Source organism: Phyllostomus discolor, chromosome 13 (assembly GCF_004126475.2).
Source record: "Phyllostomus discolor isolate MPI-MPIP mPhyDis1 chromosome 13, mPhyDis1.pri.v3, whole genome shotgun sequence".
Classification (NCBI taxonomy): Eukaryota; Metazoa; Chordata; class Mammalia; order Chiroptera; family Phyllostomidae; genus Phyllostomus; species Phyllostomus discolor.
The window spans coordinates 44312942-44333102 of NC_040915.2; the positions used below are offsets into that span (position 1 = coordinate 44312942).

Here is a 20161-nt window from a genome sequence, read left to right on the forward strand (position 1 = left end):
TTGAGAGTGGAAGCATGTATATACGCACAGTGGTCTTTCTAACAATCCCCCAAGTCCACTCTTTGCTTCCTCAGACTCCATGGTAATTGCTAAGTGAGTCGTTTTAACAAAGAGCCCAAAAGACCTTGCACTCCACGACAAATGTTTTCAATCCGCTCACCAGATCCCGAATACCCGATTTCTACCCCCAAGTATCGAAATGCATAGATCATCCTAAAACAGTGTTTACTGAGCAATTAAGTCCCAGGCACGTTGAAAAGCTCTTTATGTGAATTACACTACCCTAGAACAGCCACAACTCACAAGGTAACGAAAAAATTGTATTGATGATGCAAGTGGGGAGACCCAGATTCCACATCGGATAGTATTTGCGTGAAATGCATGAAAAGTCTACCAGGAAGAGCCAAACAAGTCACTCAAGGTTCCTTCAGACCCTGGCTATTTTTGTAAATTTTAGCCCACAACCCACAAGAGCAAAGCGAAGGACCTTTTTGATGGCTATAATTTAAAAGTTTCCATTCACCTTTACCTTCCAATTACCTACAGCGGGTACGCTTGCCACTAAGAAAAAAGGGCGATTTTTAGAGTTTAAACGGGGCTAGCAGGATCCCGTCTCTGCTTTTAAACTAAAAATTCCCAGCGCCCAAAGACTCGGGGACTGAGGCAGCTTCAGTGGGAAAGGAAAAGGCGGCGCTAGGGCCGCTTTGAGCCGCGGACGCCTGCCCGTTCGGGCTTCCGGGTTTGCGAGCAGCCGGCGGCCGCGGTCACGTGAACCGCTGTCACGTGACCACGAGTATCGGCCCTCGCTTAGAAGCGGAATAGATGCGTTAGGGTTGGGGGGTGTTGGGGGGCGTTGGTGGGCGGCGGGGCAAGATGGCGGCGCACCTGTCCTACGGCCGAGTGAACCTGAACGTGCTGCGCGAGGCGGTGCGCCGGGAGCTGCGCGAATTCCTGGACAAGTGCGCGGGAAGCAAGGTGAGGGACGGCGGCGGGGACGGCGCCCTCGAGCCCGGTCCGGCCTGGCCTCCTCCGGTGCGACCGCCGGAGCTCCAGGCGTCTGAGGTTCCTGGTCCAGGCGGGACCGGTGGGGCGGCGAGAGGGGCCCTCGGGTGGGACCTGGGCCCGACAGCCCGGAGTCTGCGTGGCAGCGCACTGCACTGTGGCAGCCGAGTGAGCCACCGTGGTGTCTCAGCCCCCGTGAACCAGCTTATATGTCGGGTGCTCTTCAGGACTAGAGGGGCAGCACCACCGCCCCCTGGGACGCCGGCCCGGAAGGGGGACGGCGTCGTTCATTGCAGCGATCACGCGTGTCCTTACAACTCACACCTTGGAGAGTCTCGGAAGCACCAACCCCTTATCCTGCTGCCCCTAGGGGTTATGAGAGAAGTTGTAGTTACCTTCAAAAATAACACCGGGTCTCCTGTTAGACCTTTACTAGCATCCAGACACGGAATCAGACACGGCAGGCTGGGGACTTGGTAGAATTTCTTTTTAGTGATATTACCTCTCCCCTTAGGATTTCTTAGTCCCCTAAATAACTGGCAGCACACTCTGAACAGAAGAGGATAATGGAGGAAACTCAGGAGTCAGAGTAGGAACCCCGAGAGAGGTCGCGTGGGCGCTAGCAGCCAGGGAGGTAAGAAGAAAGCAGGCCAACCCCGGTTCGAGCTCGGGAAATGATGCTGAAATCGGCACACGATGCTGGGTTGGATCCACGTCAGCATCCTGGCTGCGATATTGTAGTTACCGTTTTGTAAAACCTGATGGGGAAAGTGGAGACAGTGCCCCAGGGATCTCTGCACTATTTCTCACAACAAAACATCCCCTGCAGTTATCTCAGTACAAATACCCGTTCAAAGAAAGAGCAATGACCCCGGACTGGAGCAGTACATAGGCTCCGGGAGCTCGGAGCAGTGGCCCTCGAGGTGTTAGGTCCTTGAGTGGAGGCCTGACTCCTTATGCTGTGCTTGGACGTGTTACTTGAGTTTCGTGAGCCTTTTAAAATTCCTTCTTTTGTCAAAGTAAGATTTGTAATACCTACCTTTGAGGTTTTAATTTTATGTCACTGGATGATGATATGATGCTTACACATGCAATGCCAGATGGAACTGTTGCCATTGGCAGCTAACGAGTGGTTCGGTCGAATCACAGACACACAGCGAAGCTCAGGTCCTTCCCTCCGCCGGGGGCAGGGGTGAAGTCTGAACTCCCCCCGGACCCAGCAGGAGCATTGCTTGCCCTTGCCGTTTCTCCTTAGGCCCGCAGGGTGTGAGTGTGGTCGGAGTCTGTTAAATTTGGAGCCTGCTCAATTCGGAGTTGGAAGCAGATGGCCCTCCTCTGTGTAACTGCTGTTTTCTGCTGCTGTTGTCGACATTCCTGAAATTAACTGTAATAAGAGAATGCTTCTGTCCTCTTACAGGCAATAGTGTGGGATGAATACCTCACAGGGCCGTTTGGGCTGATCGCGCAGTACTCCCTGCTGAAGGTAAACGAGCTGTTCGGGTTGTATTCGGGGATTGAGGATTCTGCACTTCTAGCAGTAGCAGGAGGATTTTTTACATTTCCTCTTGTTTGGCCTTTCTGAACACTGACGTTCACTGTGACTAACATTTTGTGTACAGTGGTCCTTTGGCCTGTGATGCTATACCGACTCTCATCTCAGGGAAATTATTAGCATTGCTTTAGGTGACCATGACCTGGTGTCTCTGATAGTTCATTGTGTGAGGGTCATGTGAATTCCGATGCAATGAGCAGTGACGTCATCCTGAAACGTGGAGCTTTGTACGTCTGGCTTTGGAGAGTCCAAGTTTGGAAAACTCAGCATTAAGTGCATTTGACCGGGAATGGATAACCACTGAGTCTGGATGCGATAGGCAAAGACGGGCTCCTTGTTGACCTCTTGTGTGTGTGTTTTCCTAGGAGCACGAAGTGGAAAAAATGTTCACCCTGAAAGGAAGCCGTTTGCCGGCAGCTGACGTGAAGAATATTATTTTTTTTGTCAGACCCAGGCTAGAACTGATGGACATTATCGCTGAAAACGTGCTCAGGTATTTCCCAGAGCTTGTGTTGGGTGCACCAGAGGCTGGCCCTTCCGCTGGTGCTAAGGTGCCAGGCCCCCTCATTGCAACTCCATTCTCTGGCCGGTGGGTGGGAAGGTGGTCTTCGGGAAACCGGGGCAGGTGGGAAAGGATAAGGGGGGGGATGCAAAACCTGAAACTGTTCAAACAGCTGGAGAGCGGGGTCATCGAGTAACCCTGTTGTTTATAGGACAGCGGACTGTTTGGACCGGTATCAGTACAGGGACCCTCATTAAACAGAAGAACCTCTAACGATTGTTTTTTCAATACGTTGAACACACTGTGCTTGAATCTCGTAGGCAGAGCAGGTCAGAGCTGAGGACAGTTTAATGCCGCATCCCTCCGCTAGAGGAAGTTGTCCCAGCCCGGCCTGCGCTCTGTGGTGCGGTTGGTCGATGTGGCCCTGAAAACCTTAAAAGCAAATGCACTATTTTGGGAGGGTCACCGGTCAGGAGAGCAGAGGAGGGAAGTCAGGCATCGATCTTCCGCTTTAATCTAAGGCTCTGTATCGTTGCATTGGTTTGTTGTCAGGAGGACACAGATACCCTGTGTCAATAAACCTGAGAGCTTTAATGCCCCATAAATAGTTTAAGAGGAAGCTAGAAAATGCATTACGAAGTCGTCTGGGGATCGATGCCGCTTTCCCATCAGGGAGGAAAAAAAAAACAGAGCGACTGCAGCAATGGGGGTCGGAAAGTCAATACTGGTATCTTGAAGCAGTCAGCATTTATTTAGTGCCTGCTGTGTACCCGGCGTAGGACCGGGCTCTGGGGGTAACAGAACAGCACGGCCTGTGACCCTGGCCTGTGACCCCGAAGAGTGTCCGAGCTGACAGACGGCACTTCCTTTGCAGCGAAGACAGGCGGGGCCCGGCGAGGGATTTCCACATCCTGTTCGTGCCCCGGCGCAGCCTGCTGTGCGAGCAGCGGCTGAAGGACCTGGGTGTCCTGGGCTCCTTCATCCACAGGGAGGAGTACGGCCTGGACCTCATCCCCTTTGACGGGGACCTCTTGTCCATGGAGTCGGAGGGTGCCTTCAGAGTAAGTTTGGTGCTTTCTTTCTTAACATCGGACTTGAACTTGGGCTAAGTTTATGAGGGTGACAGTGTCAAGGCTGCTGTTTTAATGTGCATTTCCTTGGTTACTGGGAAGCTGAGCTTTCTCATAGGGGTACTAAGATTTTTTCTTTTCAGCGAATTGCAAAGTGCTTGTTCATTTTCTTTGCTCATTTTTTCTGTTTGAGGAGTTCTTTACACTCATATATTCTAGATACTTAACCACTGTGGATTATAAAAGCTGCAAGTATAGCCCTGGCTGGCATAGCTCAGTGGATTGAGCAGGGGCCTGCAAACCAAAGGGTCACCAGTTCGACCCTCAGTCAGGGCACAGGCCTGGGTTGTGGGCCAGGTCCCCAGAAGGGGGTGCGCAAGAGGCAACCACACATTGATGTCTCTCTCCCTCTCTTCTTCCTTCCCCTCTCTTTAAAAAATAAATTAATAAATAAAAATCTTTACAACAAAAGCTGCAAGTATCTTCTGCAGTGTGTGGTTTGTTTTTTACCTTACATTGTGATACCTTTTATCATGTGGATGTTTCCAGTGGCCAGGGAGTTCAGTCTTTCAGTAATCGCTTTATTAAAGCGCAGCTCACACAGCAGAGATTCCCCCTTGTTAAGTGTGCAGTTCAGCAGTGTCCTCACGGAGTTGTGCCGCTCTCACCGCTGTCTGATTCGGGGACATTTCTGTCGTCCCCAAAGAAACCCACCGCCATTAGCAGCCACTCCCCATCCCCCCACCCCAGCATCTGGCAACACTCGTGTATTGCAGCCTGTGTGGATCTGCCCATTCTAGAAATTTCTTAGCAGTGAACCTTAGCATATGTGGTCTTTTGTGTCTGGCTATTTTTCTTTTTAGCATCACGTTTTCAAGGTTCCTCTATGTTACAGCATGTTACAGCATATATCGCTATTTCATTGATTTTTGTTGCCAGATAGCATTCCATTGTGATGGCATCCAACATTTTGTTTGTCGTTCATCTGTGGTGGACAGCTGGTGACCTTTCATCCACGATGACGCCGTGGACAGTCACTCGGGGCTTGTGCGCGTGTGTTTTCATTTCTCATAGGACGCACCTGCGAGGGGAACGGCCGGGCTCCGTGGCTGACCTCCGAGTTTAACACTGCGAGGAACGGCCAGCCTGTGTTCCGGAGACTGAGAACTCTAACACCCCGTAAATAGTTTGTGCAGCTGCAGCTCACCCCTCCCACTTAAAAAAAAAAAGATGTGTTACATTTATTTTTAGAGAGAGGGGAAGGGGGGGAGAAAGAGGGAGAGAAACATTGGTTGCCTCTCGAATGTCCCCTACTGGGGACCCGGCCTGCAACCCAGGCCCGTGCCCCCACGGGGAATCGAACCCGTGACCCCTCCGTCCGCGGGGCAGTGCCCAACCAACTGAACCACAGCAGGCAGGGCTGGAGGCTAGAGCTCTTGAGAAACACTGGTGTCCTGCAGGACATCGTGTGAAGCGTTTTGTCCCCCGGCAGGCTGTCACAGTGGTCACCACCGTGAGAGTTAGCCTGGGCAGCCCTCGCTGGCGGCGTGAGGGGCTCGTCTGGTAACACGGAGTTTCCGGGCCCTTCTGTCCCGCCGCGCTTGCTCCCCGCGGGTTTGCCCGCACTGAGCCTCCTCTGGCGACGGCGCAGGTTTCTCCTCCGCGTTTTTCCTAAGAAAACCGCAAACATACGGAGGCAGTTGGACGAATTGTACTGGGAGCGCCCACATACCCGTCGCCCAGACGCTGGAGTGGACGTGTTGCCACGTTTCACTTCACGCGTGTCTCTAACGGTGTCCTCACGTATAGTTAACTCCCGCCCGCGTAGTGAGTGTGAATGGGCAGCAGCTGAGGAGGGCGAGTCCCGGCAGGACCGAGGCCGTCCGGGACCGGCTCCTGTTTATTGAATCGGGGCTGGCAAGGAAGCGCAGAGCTATTTTGGGCGCAGGTCGTCGAGCCCTGGGCTCTGAAACGTTTCGCTGAAGGATCCCGCCTTAGAGATCCAGCGTGCTGCCCGGATGGTGACACTACGAGTTTCTGCCGGGCGCTCCATTCAGACCTGATTTCCGGTGGAGCCACGTTTGGCTTGGTTGCGAGCTTCTTAAACAGCGAGCGTGCCTGGGGCCGGAGGCACTCGGGACCTGCCTGTGCTTTCAGGACGCGCTGAGGGCCGTCTCCATCGGTGCACCGGGCGGGACGCGGGGGCTAGAGTGCTGCCCGGTCTGACGCTCGGTGACGGTGCTAAGCGTGGTGCGACCTCAGTGTGTACGTGTGAAAACCAGCGCATACAAAATCCATGGCCTTGGTAAAGACAATTTAAAAAAGAACTTTGCAAGGTCAAAAATTATGTGTATGTATTGTTTTAAAGACTTTAGTTGGTTTTAGAGAGAGGGGAAGGGAAGGAGAGAGGAAAAGAAACATCAGTGTGTGGCTGCCTCTCACACGCCCTATACTGGGGACCTGGCCTGCAACCCAGGCACATGCCCTGACTGGGAATCGAACCAGTGACCCTTTAGTTCACAGGCCCATGCTCAATCCACTGAGCTACTCCAGCCAGGGCAAATTATGTTTATTTAAATGTTAATAGGCATTAGCTTTTGGCCCTCCCGAAATACTCTTGGCTTGAAACACCACGTGGAAGTTTGCACGAGCCAAATAGAGTTGAGATATTGATCCAATCACCCCACCACTGATCACATTAGACCAAAGTTAGAACTAACATATCTTTTTTAAACAATAGACTTATAAAAAATGTTTTGGTGGTAATAGAACTTTTAAGTTAAAAAAAAAAACATGAATGCTCACGGTGAGCTGCACGCAGACTGGGAAGAGCCAGCTGCCTTCTCTTCCTTGACCCTTAGGCCGTCCCTGTCCCCTCCCCCCCAGCTCTGGAGACTAGAGATCCACTAGTGAGTGGATGGTGGTTGTAAAATACGCATCTAGCTTCCAATCAGAGCTAACATTTATTAAGCACCGAACACGTTTCAGGTGCTAAACCTCAAGCTACGCTGATAAGTGTTTTTCCCATTTAGCCCTTACGGTGTGTGCAATATGGTCCCCTCTGCAGAGGCATCACCGAGGCACAGAGAGGTTGCCTCGCTGCCTCGGGGCCGGCTGAGAAGTGACGGCAGCGGGGTGGGGTCATGGGGTCGCATCAGGGCCCCCGAGCCCAGAACCCACACCCAGAACCCGCGCCCTTACCCTCCCGTGTCCGAGCTGATTGCTTTCCTCTCCCCCTTCTCAGCTGGTTCTGTATCTTTCTTTTTAGCTATTTTACAATGCAGAAAAAAGTGCATTTTTGTATACTTACCAAAATACACTTTGTATATTTTATAAAGTAAAATACAGTTTCCAAAAACAACATCATGCTTTAAAGGTTGTTCAACCGTCCTTTTCCCTGTCTCACGCTGTTACGGCTGTTGGTGCGTGTGCGGACCTGCCGAGTGCCTGTGAGAATGCGAAGGGTCCTTCTGTGTGGTCGTCTGGGACTCGGGGGGTCTGAGAATTCATGCGTTTGTGCACATGAGCCTGGGGCTCTCCCCAAACGTCCCCCCAAAGTTTACACTCACCACGGCCGGCCACTGAGAGAACCGTGTGAGTCTCTGCTCATCGGTAATTCGTGCAGGAGCTGGTCAACTGAGAGCTGGCGTGCCTGGTGAACACTTTTCTTCCAGAAGGTTCTGCCCCGGGAGAGTTGCTTCCACGGCTGCACCCTGATCGCTGAGCTGTTGGCCTCGTGGCCTAAAATGCCAAACAGCAGCTTTCTGCAAGGGACTTGGGTCCCGCCTCCTGCGTCCCCAGCAGGTGGAACCGGTCTTCCCACTGCCAAGGCCTGGTGCTGGACGGAGGCAGGCGCCTGGATGACCGGGGTCTGACGGTGACCGGCCCTTCCTCCCGCAGGAGTGCTACCTGGAGAGCGACCAGACCAGCCTGTACCACGCAGCCAAGGGGCTGATGACCCTGCAGGCCCTGTACGGGACCATCCCCCAGATCTTCGGGAAAGGAGAGTGTGCGAGGGTGAGAGACGTGCCTGTCCGGTGCTGAAGGGGGGCCCCCCCGGCACCCTGGGGGGGGGCAGGAGTGGGAAGCCATTTACAGACAAGCCCCGTCGATCCTTTTTATTTGGGAACTCGCCTGCTTGCTACAGTGTATCATAACCCCAAATCGCCATGTGTGTTCTGTGGACTTGCCCAGAGCAGCCAAGACTCTGAGGTGCCCAGCGTGCTCATGGGCAGCCGGAACTGAGCAAAGCCATGCTCTGCCCTCGTCTCGGCTCCTACTGTAAACGGTATCCTTTCTGCCACTAAGTGGGGCCACGCACTACTTAATGCCACACTTTTTTGCATCTTTGTGCCCGTCATTGGTGATTTTGCTGTTAAAACAGCCCCCAAACACAGGGCCGATGTGCTGTCTAGCGCCCCCAAGTGTTAGGTTAGCTGCATGCAAGCGTGAGCGACGACGGTGCATCACCAGCACCTGCCCTACAAAGCGTCTTCAAACGGAAACACGTGAAACGAGGTCCCGTCTGCCCAGAGCGCGCAGGCACCTCGGCCCATGATTCCCGTGGGAGTGGGGGCTGGGTGTTCCCTAGGGCGCGTTCATGGTGGCGTTCCGGAACGGAACGGCCGGAATGGCGGCAGCAGGCGGGAACGGAAGTGCAGGAGCAGCGGTCCGAGCGCTGGGACGCCCGGCCGGCATGAGTTTCTGCAGCTGCGTGTTTCTCACCGGCCTCGCTGGTCCACGGGTTTTCTCTTTCTTTACTTCTTCGACTGTCTTTCTGTTTTTAGCTGAATTTCAAAATCGGCCAATTCCCAGGAGGGTCCCGCCTGATCCAATGTTTTGTTTCCAGCAAGTGGCCAACATGATGATCAGGATGAAGAGAGAGTTTACAGGGAGCCAGAATGCAATATTTCCCGTTTTCGATAACCTCTTGCTGCTCGACCGAAACGTGGATTTGTTAACACCTCTCGCCACTCAGCTTACGTACGAAGGACTCATCGATGAGATTTACGGCATCCAGAACAGTGAGTCAGCTGCCGTCTGTTTGTACCAATAGGCCGCCTGATAAAAACATCCAGACGGTCATTTTTTTAAGGTGCTATCTTTGCATATAAACGAGAATAACTGAAAATATAAAAATACTGCCTTTGACTCTTAGACACTAGAGGTAGGCAGTGTCTGGGCGAGCTGCTGGTCACACGGGGGCTGGCAGGACGTGCAGGGGGAGGACTGTGGTTGTCCCTGTGAGCAGACGCCCCGGGTTGGCTACCAGTGACACTGCAGTTTGGAGAGGACGGGTCCTCGTGGCCGGCAGTCGTGCGGGAGAGCTGTGGGCGAGGTGGCCTTGGGGAGGGGTTGGAGAGGGAGCTGCTGGCGACGGGCAGGCAGCCGGGCAGAGCAGGGAGTGGGGGTGACCGGCCGGCCAAAGCAGAGAACATGGCAGGGGGGCCGGGAACCTAGGGGCGAGGCTGGCACGGAGGTCGGGGACCCCCGATGGACACCTGCGGGGGTTCAGGCTCCCCAGACTGTCAGTCGGGGGTCCCAGACATGGGCGGTTTGGTTTGGGCCTGCACGGTGTTCACTGCTTTCTGGCAGCGTTTAGAACTGGAAAAAATTTTAATAAGAATCCTGACTTCCTTGTTTACGGTCAGAGTGTACTTTGATTGTGGGAAAACCAGAGCCTCCACGCTGGGCACCGTGTTTTGGTGGCGGCGGCTCGCATCTCTCCCGAGGGGGCGAGTGCTGCCTGGCGCCCCACCCCCCACCCCGTGCCTGAGGGGTTCTCCCAGAAAACGCCCACGGGCGCCCGTTCCCTCCCCGTCACCCAGGTTATGTGAAGTTACCGCCGGAGAAATTTGCGCCCAAGAAGCAGGGCGACGGCGGGAAGGACCTTCCCACGGAGGCCAAGAAGCTGCAGCTGAATTCCGCAGAGGAGCTGTACGCCGAGATCCGGGACAAGAACTTCAACGCGGTGGGCTCCGTGCTGAGCAAGAAAGCCAAGGTGATCTCGGCGGCGTTCGAGGTGAGCGGCTCCCTGGTTGGTCCTGCTGCCGCGCTCGTCCCAGGCTGGACTGCCCATCACCTGCGCGGTAGGGGCTGCCCACAGGTCCAGCCAGGGCAGAGCCTCAATGCGGTGGCCACCTCGAGTCCTCGGAAACCGCCCACCACCCTGTTGGGCCACCCGGGCTTCCTTCCAGCTGTCTCCCAGGCCCGTGAGAAAAGGGCTTTTGTTATATTCTCCGCCCCCCCCCCCCCCCCCCGCCCTTTTTGGGGCTGGGGACAGTGTCTGCACTTCACCACCTCGTGTCAGAAACATTCGTTTCCCTTCTTTTTCGTTATTCCCTGCCTTCCTCGAGGGGAAGCCAGCCGCGCTGTGAATAGAAGGTCCTCGTGATAGGACTTGCAGCCGGGGGTGAGAACCCCAAGTCTGGCCGACAGGCCCTTGAGGGGGACCCTGCGGAGGACATGCTGGGCGATAATGACAGTGAAGGCCCCAGGGCCTGGGCTTTTTCCTTAGCGGCTTCCTTATCGCCCCCGCGCTGCCTCCTGCCCCGTCCCGGGTTCAGTTCCCAGTTCGGCCCTTGTGGGAAATGGGAGGTCAGCCAGCTGGTGGGCTGAGCACTTGGACTTTACAGACGGGAACTTGGAGAGTTTTTGAAAACTGGTTTTCCTCCCGAGTCTGTATTTGTAGATTTCTTCTTTCTTAGACATTATATTCATTAATTGATTTTCACATTTCTGAAGTTATTTTGTTCTAAATGATTCCGTTTTGTGGGGAAAAAACACTTTCTCGTCACTAAGCAAGGTTCACTTTGTTCATGGATGGTTCAAGTTTGAGGTTCCGTAGGAAGCATGGGTTTTTTTCTTCCTATTATAGAGGGAACTTTCTGACGTTTACATTCCCCTCTTAACACACTGTTTTCAGTTCGGTGTTCTCCTCCTCAATGTCTGCGGTGTCCCCAGGACTGCCCCCTCCCCCCCAAGCACACACGCCGATGCCCACAAACCCTGTTTCCAGCGGCAGCCGGGGCCTCGGGAGGGAACGCCGCAGGTGTCTGCTCTCTGCCGGCGCACCAACGCTGCGGCCCGGCCGGCGAACGCCCCTCTTCTGCTCCATGTGACATGGGAGCTGGGTCAGGCCCGGCTCATTTGGGATTCTGTCCTGTTAAACTAAACTGAACGCCACTGAGCTGTGCGGAGAACAGAGCTCTCAAAGCGCCTCCCCCTTCCCCGTGGCCCCGCCCGCTGCAGGAAAGGCACCACGCCAAGACGGTGGGGGAGATCAAGCAGTTCGTGTCCCAGCTGCCCCACATGCAGGCGGCCAGGGGCTCGCTGGCCAACCACACCTCGATCGCGGAGCTGATCAAAGACGTCACGAGTGAGTGTCCGCAGGGTCGCGGGGTCGGTCTGGCCCCTGGCACCACTCTGGTCCTCCTTGTCCATCAGGTGCACAGAGGGTCACAGTTAAACGTGTGCCGTTCGTGGTTAACACGTTTCTTTTCACTATTGCAATGAGGTAACCCTATGATGCAGTCTCCTGTTGTTGAGGATTATTTAATTAGAGCAGTGTGATGTTTCTGTTTCTGTTTTTCGCTTGAACTTTCTGCAGAATTGGTAGGAAGCATGCGGTGAGTGTTTTGAAAGAGTGTGGATGGTGTATGTTAGGCCGAAGGCAAGTTTATTCATTAAAACTCAGGCTGTAACAGCTGGTAGGAGACTGGCCGGGGCCCTGGATTGTGAAGCGCACTCCGACTCTTAAATGCAGTGCAGTGCCGGCCAGTCGGGTCTTCCCTTGTTGATGGAAACCAGTCGAAACTGGGTGGACTCTGATGATGAAGTACTCCGGGGAAAAGAGCTTGCGTGGACACCGAGGCAGCAAAGTTGTTGAGACGGGTCTCTGAGCTGTGGGGGTGGCACTGGGGGGTGGGGGATGGGGATGGGGGGCGGGGCTGACTGCATCTCCGAGTGGCGGGAGCACAGGCTGCAGAGTGGCCGTGCTTTTCCAGGATTCGCATCGGGGGGCGGTTTCCGCCTTTTCCTTGCTTGCTCTTTGGCATGTCTTACTCCTTTCACTGCGCGCTGTCCGTGAAAGCACACCGCTCAAATAAGTGGGCGTTTATTTAACTTCTGGGTTGTAAATTTCCTGATCACATTTCAGCTTCCGAGGACTTCTTCGATAAGCTGACGGTGGAGCAGGAGTTTATGTCTGGAATAGACACGGATAAGGTGCGTGAGGGGTGGCACCGTCGAACGGGTACTGACTGCTTGCAGACATGGGGTCATGGCTAGGAAAGCAGCCGTTTCGGCTCCAGCGTGTTGCTTTTTTTAAGAGCAAATGCAAAGTGGGAAGACGCACGTTTTATCAGGTGACGCTGCGACACAGAGGGGCCGGGCCAGCCCCTGAGGCCGAGGGGCTGTGAGGGCAGCGGCAGGCGGCCGAGGGTATTTGCTGTCAGAGAGACGTGGTCTAAGAGTTTCTTCACATATTCGTCTCTATTACTAAACTTAAAATTATCTAGCCTTTGAAAATGTCCGCTGTCTAGAAATAGTCCCGTTACCGGTAAATCGCTGTTGTGCGGGGGTGGGCTGGGCCACACACACCTCCCGGGAGGCGGTGCGCAGGGGCAGGGGAGTCCAGACGCGCGTCCGGGGAGACGAGCGTGGCCTCAGAGCCTGGTGCTCCTGGTGCCTGGGGGCAGGCGGCAGGGTCCCTGGAGGGGCCTCGGGAATGTGGGGAAGGGAGCCGCCCCCCCTCAGAGCCCCTGTGTCTGGTTTCGAAGAAGAGGCGTGTGCACACCGAGTCCGAGAGGTCCCCACACCGGGCCGGTGCGCATCTGTCTGTCTGTGCTCCGCCCGCAGGTCAACAGCTACATCGAGGACTGCATCGCCCAGAAGCACCCTCTGATCAAGGTGCTGAGGCTGATTTGCCTCCAGTCTGTGTGCAACAGCGGGCTCAAACAGAAAGTTCTGGATCATTACAAACGAGAGGTTCTCCAGGTCAGTGTGGTGGTAACTGACGGATGTGCCAAGGGAGAAAACTTTTTTTTTTTAAAGACTTCCCAAATCTGCCGCTTCGGTACACTGTGTCCGCTGTCCTTTCCACCGTTGAACACCCGGAGGGGTTGTCCGCGGTGTCAGTCACGGTGTGCTGTGTTTGCGTCATCACCGTCATCACCATCATCACCGTCCAGTCTGTGGGGCATTCACCGGGGCCGGGCGCCAAGGGAGAGCTCTGCCGGCGTTCATCCGTCCGGTGCCCACAGCAGCCCCCAAGCCGCCCCGCTCTCTGGGTGGTACAGTTGGGGCACAGGGTGGCTGCGCGCCTCCCCCGAGGCCACGCAGCTCAGCAGTTGGGCACCGGGGCCCAGTGCCCACACGCTGCACCAGGCGGCGTTGGAAGGAGGGAGGGAGCCCTGCCTGTTTTGATTCCTCACAGATTCGCTGAAATCAGGCCTGTGTTACTTTGTAACAATTCTCATGATTCCTCAGCAGACTCACTGAACTTCAGCCTGTGTTACTTTGTAACAAGGAAGAGCCCCGCAGTATCTACTTGTAAAGTTGCTGGCTCCACTCGGTTTGCAGACTCTCAGGCAGTGTTTATCTGCTGTTACCAGTCACAGTTACACCCATTATTGTTAAAGCTAAATGTTTGCTCAATTTGGGGGGGAGGTTGTCCCTTTAAAAATTACACAAACACCACACACGTCCTTGTTGTGTGAGGCAGAAGTACACGGAGCAAAATGTGACCCTCCCTGCACCCCACTCCCTGCCCGGCTCCCCGCCCAGGTAGGACCAAGGTCAGCGTAGGCTTTTTGTCTGTTTGTGATCGCTTTCTTCCTTTATGTAAAAAACATTTACACGTGCGGTCTGGGGGCTGAGACCGGCTGGATCCGAGCCCCCGCCGTGGTGGTGTTAGCAGTGTGACCTTGGGCGACTTCCGTACACCTCTCTGTGAAGCAGAGGCGATGACGACACCGACGTCGTGGGGCTGTGACGAGGAAGACCAAGGTCACGCGTGGGGAGCTCTTACAACAGAACGCTGCTCCCCCACGGAAGACATGGTGGAAGTGTTGGCTGTGACTTACTGACGGTTTTTTAACAGAAATGCGATTCTACCATATACATAATATTCATTACTATATTGTTTTGTCCTTAAGAATGTATCCGAGATATTTTCGGTTGACTCTATTGGGCTGACACTGGTTAGCACAGCGGTGTAGGTTTCGGGGTACAGATCTGTAACACACGGTCCGTGCATTGCTGTGTGTTTGCCAGCCCGCGTCCAGTCTCCTCCCATCACTGTCGATCGCCCCCTACCCTCCCCCACCTCCCCTCCCCTCCTCCACGATCTTCCTTATTGGGACATGGAGACCTGCCTCATTCCTTTTCGTAGCCGACTGTGTCCCCCCCACGCACACGCACTGCACGGCCCACCCGCGAGCATCACGGGTGTTGAAAACTCACGTGTAACTTTGGACCGCCCCCCCGGAGCCCGACCACTAACAGCCCGCTGTAGGCTGGACGCCCCACCGATGCCGTGACAGCCAGCTGACACGCCCCGGGTGCCCTGTGGACCGCACGCTGTGTTCTCACAATAAACTAAACCGGAGGGAAGACGGCGCCGTTAGAACCTGGGAGGAGGAGCACGGGCTCCTGCAGCAGCACCGTGCGCGTGGGGAGAGGGGGGCCGGCGGGAGTGACCCCGCAGTGCAGAGTCGTGTTGTCAACAGGCCAGTGGGGGCTGACTCGCTGCTCCCTCGGGTGGGGCCCCCGGATGTGGGCTCCGGGCATTCTAAGTCCCTCCCCGAGGCAGTGAGCTGGGCTGGCTGCGAGGGCCAGGAGGGTCCCCGTGCCCGGGGCGCACACCAGACCGCCGGGCGGGCAGCACTCCACTCCGAAGGGCGCGGAGACCCTCCCCCGGTCTGACGCTGGGCCGGGCGGCCCCTCTTGCAGACGTACGGCTACGAGCACCTCCTGACCCTGCACAGCCTGGAGAAGGCCGGCCTGCTGAAGCCGCAGGCGGGTGGCCGGAACAGCTACCCGACCATCCGGAAGACCCTGCGCCTCTGGATGGACGACGTCAACGAGCAGGTGGGTCAACGAGGAAGTGGGGCACCGCCCTCGCGCCGGCCTGGGGAGCTGCCGGGGAGCATTCGGTGGTGGTGGTGGTGGTGGTGGTGGTGACGGCATGTGCTGCCCGATCCACGCAGCCGCCTGCCTTCCTAAAAACAGATTTATGATGTTCAGGAAAAAAATGATGCATTCATGTGTTCCGTCCAGCAGGAAATGGGAGGGCGCGCTCACACTGGGCGGTTTGAGGGAGTTTCGTAAAGAGGGCGTGGGGGGCCCGCCGAGGCCTGGGGCAAGGAGAGGGGGCTGTCCCGGACCTGGGCAGAGGAGCTGTGGGGGCTGCTGTCCGACCAGACGAGGGGTGAGAGGCCGCCTGTCGAGGGACTGCCAGCCTCCAGCGGAGGGACAGGGAGGACACGGGCGGGGGGGGGGGGCGGATTGCGAGAAACCCCTGACCTCACTGCTGCCCGCCCACCAGCTTCTGTCTGGTGCCTCCCAGGGGCCAGACCAAGCAGAGGGCAAGGAGCATGTTGGTCTAGGGCCTGCAAGTCTGCCCGGGCTCAGCAGGCCGAGGAGAGGGGCCGAGAGGACCCAGAAGACACGGCTCGCGGTGGAGAGTGAGCTCGTGCCAGAGTGAGGCAGGCAGGGAAGAGTCAGGCTCCCTCCACGTCTGAGCCCAGTCCCCCCTCAGGGCAACTGCTGTTACCCCCGGCCCATTTTCGCCCCTCCGGAAGGAGTCTGTGCGTGCGCCAGCACCAGCACATGCGTGTGCACGTTCTGCACCGTTGGTGTGCGAAGTGGGGTGACCTTCGCCTTACGTCCCTGTCTGTCCCAGTCTTCCTCGGTTTCTTTCTCCTCTTTCCTCCTGGTTTTCCATAAGGGATTTGATTGGGCTGCCCCGTGCGATGAAAGCCAGTAATTAAACTGCCTCCTCTCTCGGTGGCAAAGTCGGGTTGTTTTTTCCCACCTGGAACGCAGAGACTTCAGCATGTGTAACACGGCACGGCACACGTACACACGTCACACGGCGTGCTAATCTGTTAGTCTGGCCTCCTCACTGTCCCGGCCTGCTGCTCCCTCCCCCCGCCCACCCCCCTTGGACGCAGTGTCCGGCAGACCCTCCTGAGAGTTACCTCGTGTTCCAAAGTTCTTTATACCAGCTACATAGCGGCTTGGCCAATGCACCTTATTTTACGATTTAACAGATTTCTGTCAATCGTAGTCCAGGTTGCTTCCGGCCTTTCATGGGTTCAGACGACGTGGCGGTTAGTGTCAGAGCTCTGGGCCAGTCTCCCGGGCGCCAGCCCCTCTGTAGGAGGCGTGCCCACAAGTGGGACTGCCAGGCCACCCTCCCGGAAGTTTCTTGCCAAACCGAGTAACACACGTTCATTGTCAGCACCTAGAGGTGCTTTGCGTGGCCTTTCAAGGATGTGAACCTCTGGCTGCTGCGTTACGGAGGGCAGCTTGCGGCTTGGCCTCAAACAGATCATTTGGGGTCGCGAAAGGCCACGGCCAGGTGGCTCTGAGGCCGTGCACCTGCAGGCGCCCCCTCTGATTGCCGGCAGAGCCCCACGGACATCTCGTACGTGTACAGCGGCTACGCCCCCCTCAGCGTGCGGCTGGCGCAGCTGCTCTCCCGGCCCGGCTGGCGCAGCATCGAGGAGGTGCTCCGCATCCTCCCGGGCCCGCACTTCGAGGAGCGGCAGCCCCTGCCCACGGGGCTGCAGAAGAAACGTGAGTCGGCGGCGGGCCCTGGGACCACCACGCCCCGCCCTGGGCGCGGCTCTCGTGTGCTCCGCGGCTGCTTTGTAAAGCGCATTGGTCAGGTCCCCGGGGGTCAGGGTCCGGGCTAGCCCTTTGGTCCGTTGCCCCTGTACACTGTCGGCACGGGAGCCCGCTGTCCCCTTGGGGGGAGCGGGTCTCCGCCTCGGAGCGGAGATCTGGGAGGTCAGAAAAAACGCCCGGGAGCGAGATCGCGTGCCTGAGTTTCCCGTGACCCGTCTGACCAAGACGGGTTTGACGTCGCTTCCTCCCACGAACGATGCGGTTTCTTAAGAGGTGGGGAGAGAAGCTCATCGAGGCCCCTGATTCTGAAACGTTTCCATTTCAGGTCAGCCGGGAGAAAACCGGGTCACCCTGGTCTTTTTCCTCGGGGGCGTGACCTTCGCCGAGATCGCCGCCCTGCGCTTCCTGTCCCAGCTGGAGGATGGGGGCACCGAGTACGTCATCGCCACCACCAAACTGGTGAACGGGGCCACCTGGATAGAGTCCCTGATGGAGAGACCCCTGTAGGGCGCTCGGGGCGGGCCGGACGGTGAGCTGCGGGGTGCGCCGCCCGCCGAAGATGCCGTTGGGAGGGAGTGCGGCCCCACGGGGGAGACCGCCAGAGTGCAGCGTGCACCTCCGGGGCGGCCCCCTCCAGTTAGGCTGGTCTCCCCTTCCTCCTCCTCCTCCTCCTCTGGGTTCCTAGCTGCCTGAGAAAAGAAGAACAGGGGAGAACAGTTTTGAGTGTCCTGAGCTCAGGATCTCCGTGGGAGACCTCTGGAAACAGGCTGAGGACGGTGGGGCTGGATCGTCTGTACAGCCACACACATGGGGCCCGGCCATCAGACAAGAAGGCAGGGTCCAGGCAGGTTAAAAATGGAAATAAAAGTGGAAAGTCCGACCCCTGAGAAGTAGAGCCAGATTTCTTGAAGTCACAGGCCTAGGGCGGTGGTTAGGCGTTGGGAGCTGGGGACAGTTTGGCCACCGAGGCGAGATTTCCTTTTCCCGCCCAGTGGGGCACAGGATGCCCAGCGTCCCCGGCTCTCTGTCTCCCCTAATCAGTAAGGCAGGTCTGATTCCTTGTGCTGTGGCTTGTTGGAGTCTACGAAGCGAGAGATCTGGGGGAGCTCCTTTCCCCGAAGCCAAGTGTATGATCGGTCCGATCAGCTGCATCTGTGGTACTTGCCCAGGGCTTTTTACGCAGAGGGGGGAGGGGGCGCTGCTCGGGAGCAGCTTCCTGAGAAGCGAACCATCCGAGGACCCTTGCTCAGAGCACATGTCCCTGACTCCCAGACCCTGCAGTGGTGGGTGCCGTTCCCTGCCCTGCCCGTCGTGGGCCCAACGCCCAGCTGGCCCCGCCCTGAGTGACAGCACCCTTGCTGCTTCAGTGTCTTGCTGCTCCGTCTCCCTGGTAACCACCACCTGGACGTCCGTAGCTGTCCGTGGCCGCTCACACTCAGCCCCTGGTGTTTGCCTTCATTGAAAACACCCAGTTCCGCGTCAGTCCCTTGTCCAGTGACCTTGGCCGCCTGTGACACAGCTTGTGGGTGACTTTGGAGGCCTGCAGCCACAGCGGCCACTCCTCCCGCGGGGACGGCCAGCCCAGGGGAGAGACAGGCGGGGTGTGGGTGCGTCACCCCAGCATCTGGGGGAGTTAACGCCAAACCGACGTTTGCACAGCCCAAGTCTCCAGCAAAATGAGCTGGTCCCCCTCTCTGCTGGGGGACCCAAGTCAGTGCCCGCCCCATGGTTAATCCTCCCCAGGGTTCCATGGTTAATTAGCAACCACACGTTTTTCCTCACTTTTTTCCATTAGTGGCATTCTCTTAGGCACATTGCATGTTATGAAGTGAAAGAGAAATGCTGTACATATTTTTAAAGATTTTGCTTATTTATTTTTAGAGGGGGAAGGAGGGAGAAAGGGAGGGTGAGAAACATTGACCAGCTGCCTCTTGCTCGCATCCCAACCGGGGACCAAACCCGCAGCCCAGGCCTGGGCCCTGCCCGAGAATCCAGCCAGTGACCCCTCACTTAGCGGGAGGACTCCCGACCCACTGGGCCACATGGTCAAGGCAAAATTCTATATATATATTTTTTAAAAATCTGTTCAGTATAAGAATGGGGGGGGTAGAAGAGGTAATATTTAAAAGATCTGTTTGTCCTTAATTGGCCTTGGCATTCGGTATTTGGAAACTGTCTTAATGGGAACAATTCCTGTTTTAGAAACTCCCTGCTCAGACCCTCGCTATCCCAGGGAGATTAGTTTATGCCTCCCAGCCCCGGCCGCTGCTGTCGGCCCCTGCCGCCGGGCGGAATGAAGTGCGCATTGTCCCGCCGCGTTTCTGGCTCGTGGGATTCCATTCTCAAGTCCACTCGGGTCTCCTGGGCTGGGGTTTCTCGCCCGTGAACAGACACTCGGCTGCGTCTCATGTGTCTGCATTCACTCTCGGCCCTCCGCTCGCCCGCTCGGAGCACCATTCAGTCAGCACCTGAAAGTGCATTCCCCCGAAGACTCAGAAACATCAATTGCTTCATTTGTATGCAAATAGAAAGTGGTGGATAATTATATATATTACACGCCTTTGTGTCCGTTCATTTAATACGGGAGGCCGTCTTTGTCTCAGGGGAGTGTGGCCTTACTGAGAAAGCGTATGTGAATGGTGCGTTTATTCCTGGGCAGGGCGGATTGTTTACATCGCGTCTGGACTTTTGTCTGCTGGGTGGACAGCTCTGCTATACCGGCCGTCCCCTAAGAAAGGAGTCTGCGTAGATAAAGAAGTCTGCATAGGCGCTGTTTTGTGTCTTGCTATGGACTTGAATTTCAGCCAACGGACAAAGGAGAATTTGAACTGCTGCGGTTTAACTGAGGACCAGAGCGGAACGGCTGAAAGGAGGCGGGTTAACACCAGCGCCCGGAGTTCTCGGAGAGAAGTGGGAAGGGAAGACCCTAGTGAGTCCCCGTCCGCTCCAGCCCTGCCCTCGGGGGAGACCGGCTCTGCTCGCCGGGGCCACCAGGCCAGACGGGAGCATTTGTATTCAGCCGAGTGGGGTCCAAGAGGAGATGCTTTAAAATAGCCAAGCGAACTGAGTGCAGATGGGGGGAGGGGCTGCGAGGGAGGCAGGGATGCAGATGACACACGGTCAGTGAGTGGTGCTCTGAGCCTGGTGTGCATTAACGTGTGTGGTTTAGCACGATGGCGA

The 20161-nt window shown here is 56.3% G+C and overlaps 1 protein-coding gene across 1 annotated transcript; it reads left to right on the forward strand.

The window, feature by feature from the left end:
• The first annotated feature begins 778 nt into the window (after nt 1-778).
• On the forward strand, nt 779-19531 carry VPS33A (VPS33A core subunit of CORVET and HOPS complexes). Its single transcript, XM_028527814.2, has 13 exons — nt 779-975; nt 2420-2485; nt 2920-3047; nt 3931-4117; nt 8027-8143; nt 8976-9150; nt 9955-10148; nt 11378-11504; nt 12285-12352; nt 12986-13123; nt 15080-15217; nt 16762-16930; nt 17307-19531. The coding sequence occupies exons 1-13, from the start codon at nt 874-876 to the stop codon at nt 17486-17488; spliced, it is 1791 nt and encodes a 596-aa protein (XP_028383615.1). The 5' UTR covers nt 779-873; the 3' UTR covers nt 17489-19531.
• Nucleotides 19532-20161: the final 630 nt, after the last annotated feature.

Bases quoted from the DNA above. Each gene is read 5' to 3' on its own strand.
- VPS33A (XM_028527814.2), top strand. From the start codon at position 874: ATGGCGGCGCACCTGTCCTACGGCCGAGTGAACCTGAACGTGCTGCGC. The intron at 4,118-8,026 runs GTAAGTTTGGTG...TTCCTCCCGCAG, and splicing joins AGTCGGAGGGTGCCTTCAGA to GAGTGCTACCTGGAGAGCGA. The intron at 16,931-17,306 runs GTGAGTCGGCGG...TTTCCATTTCAG, and splicing joins CACGGGGCTGCAGAAGAAAC to GTCAGCCGGGAGAAAACCGG.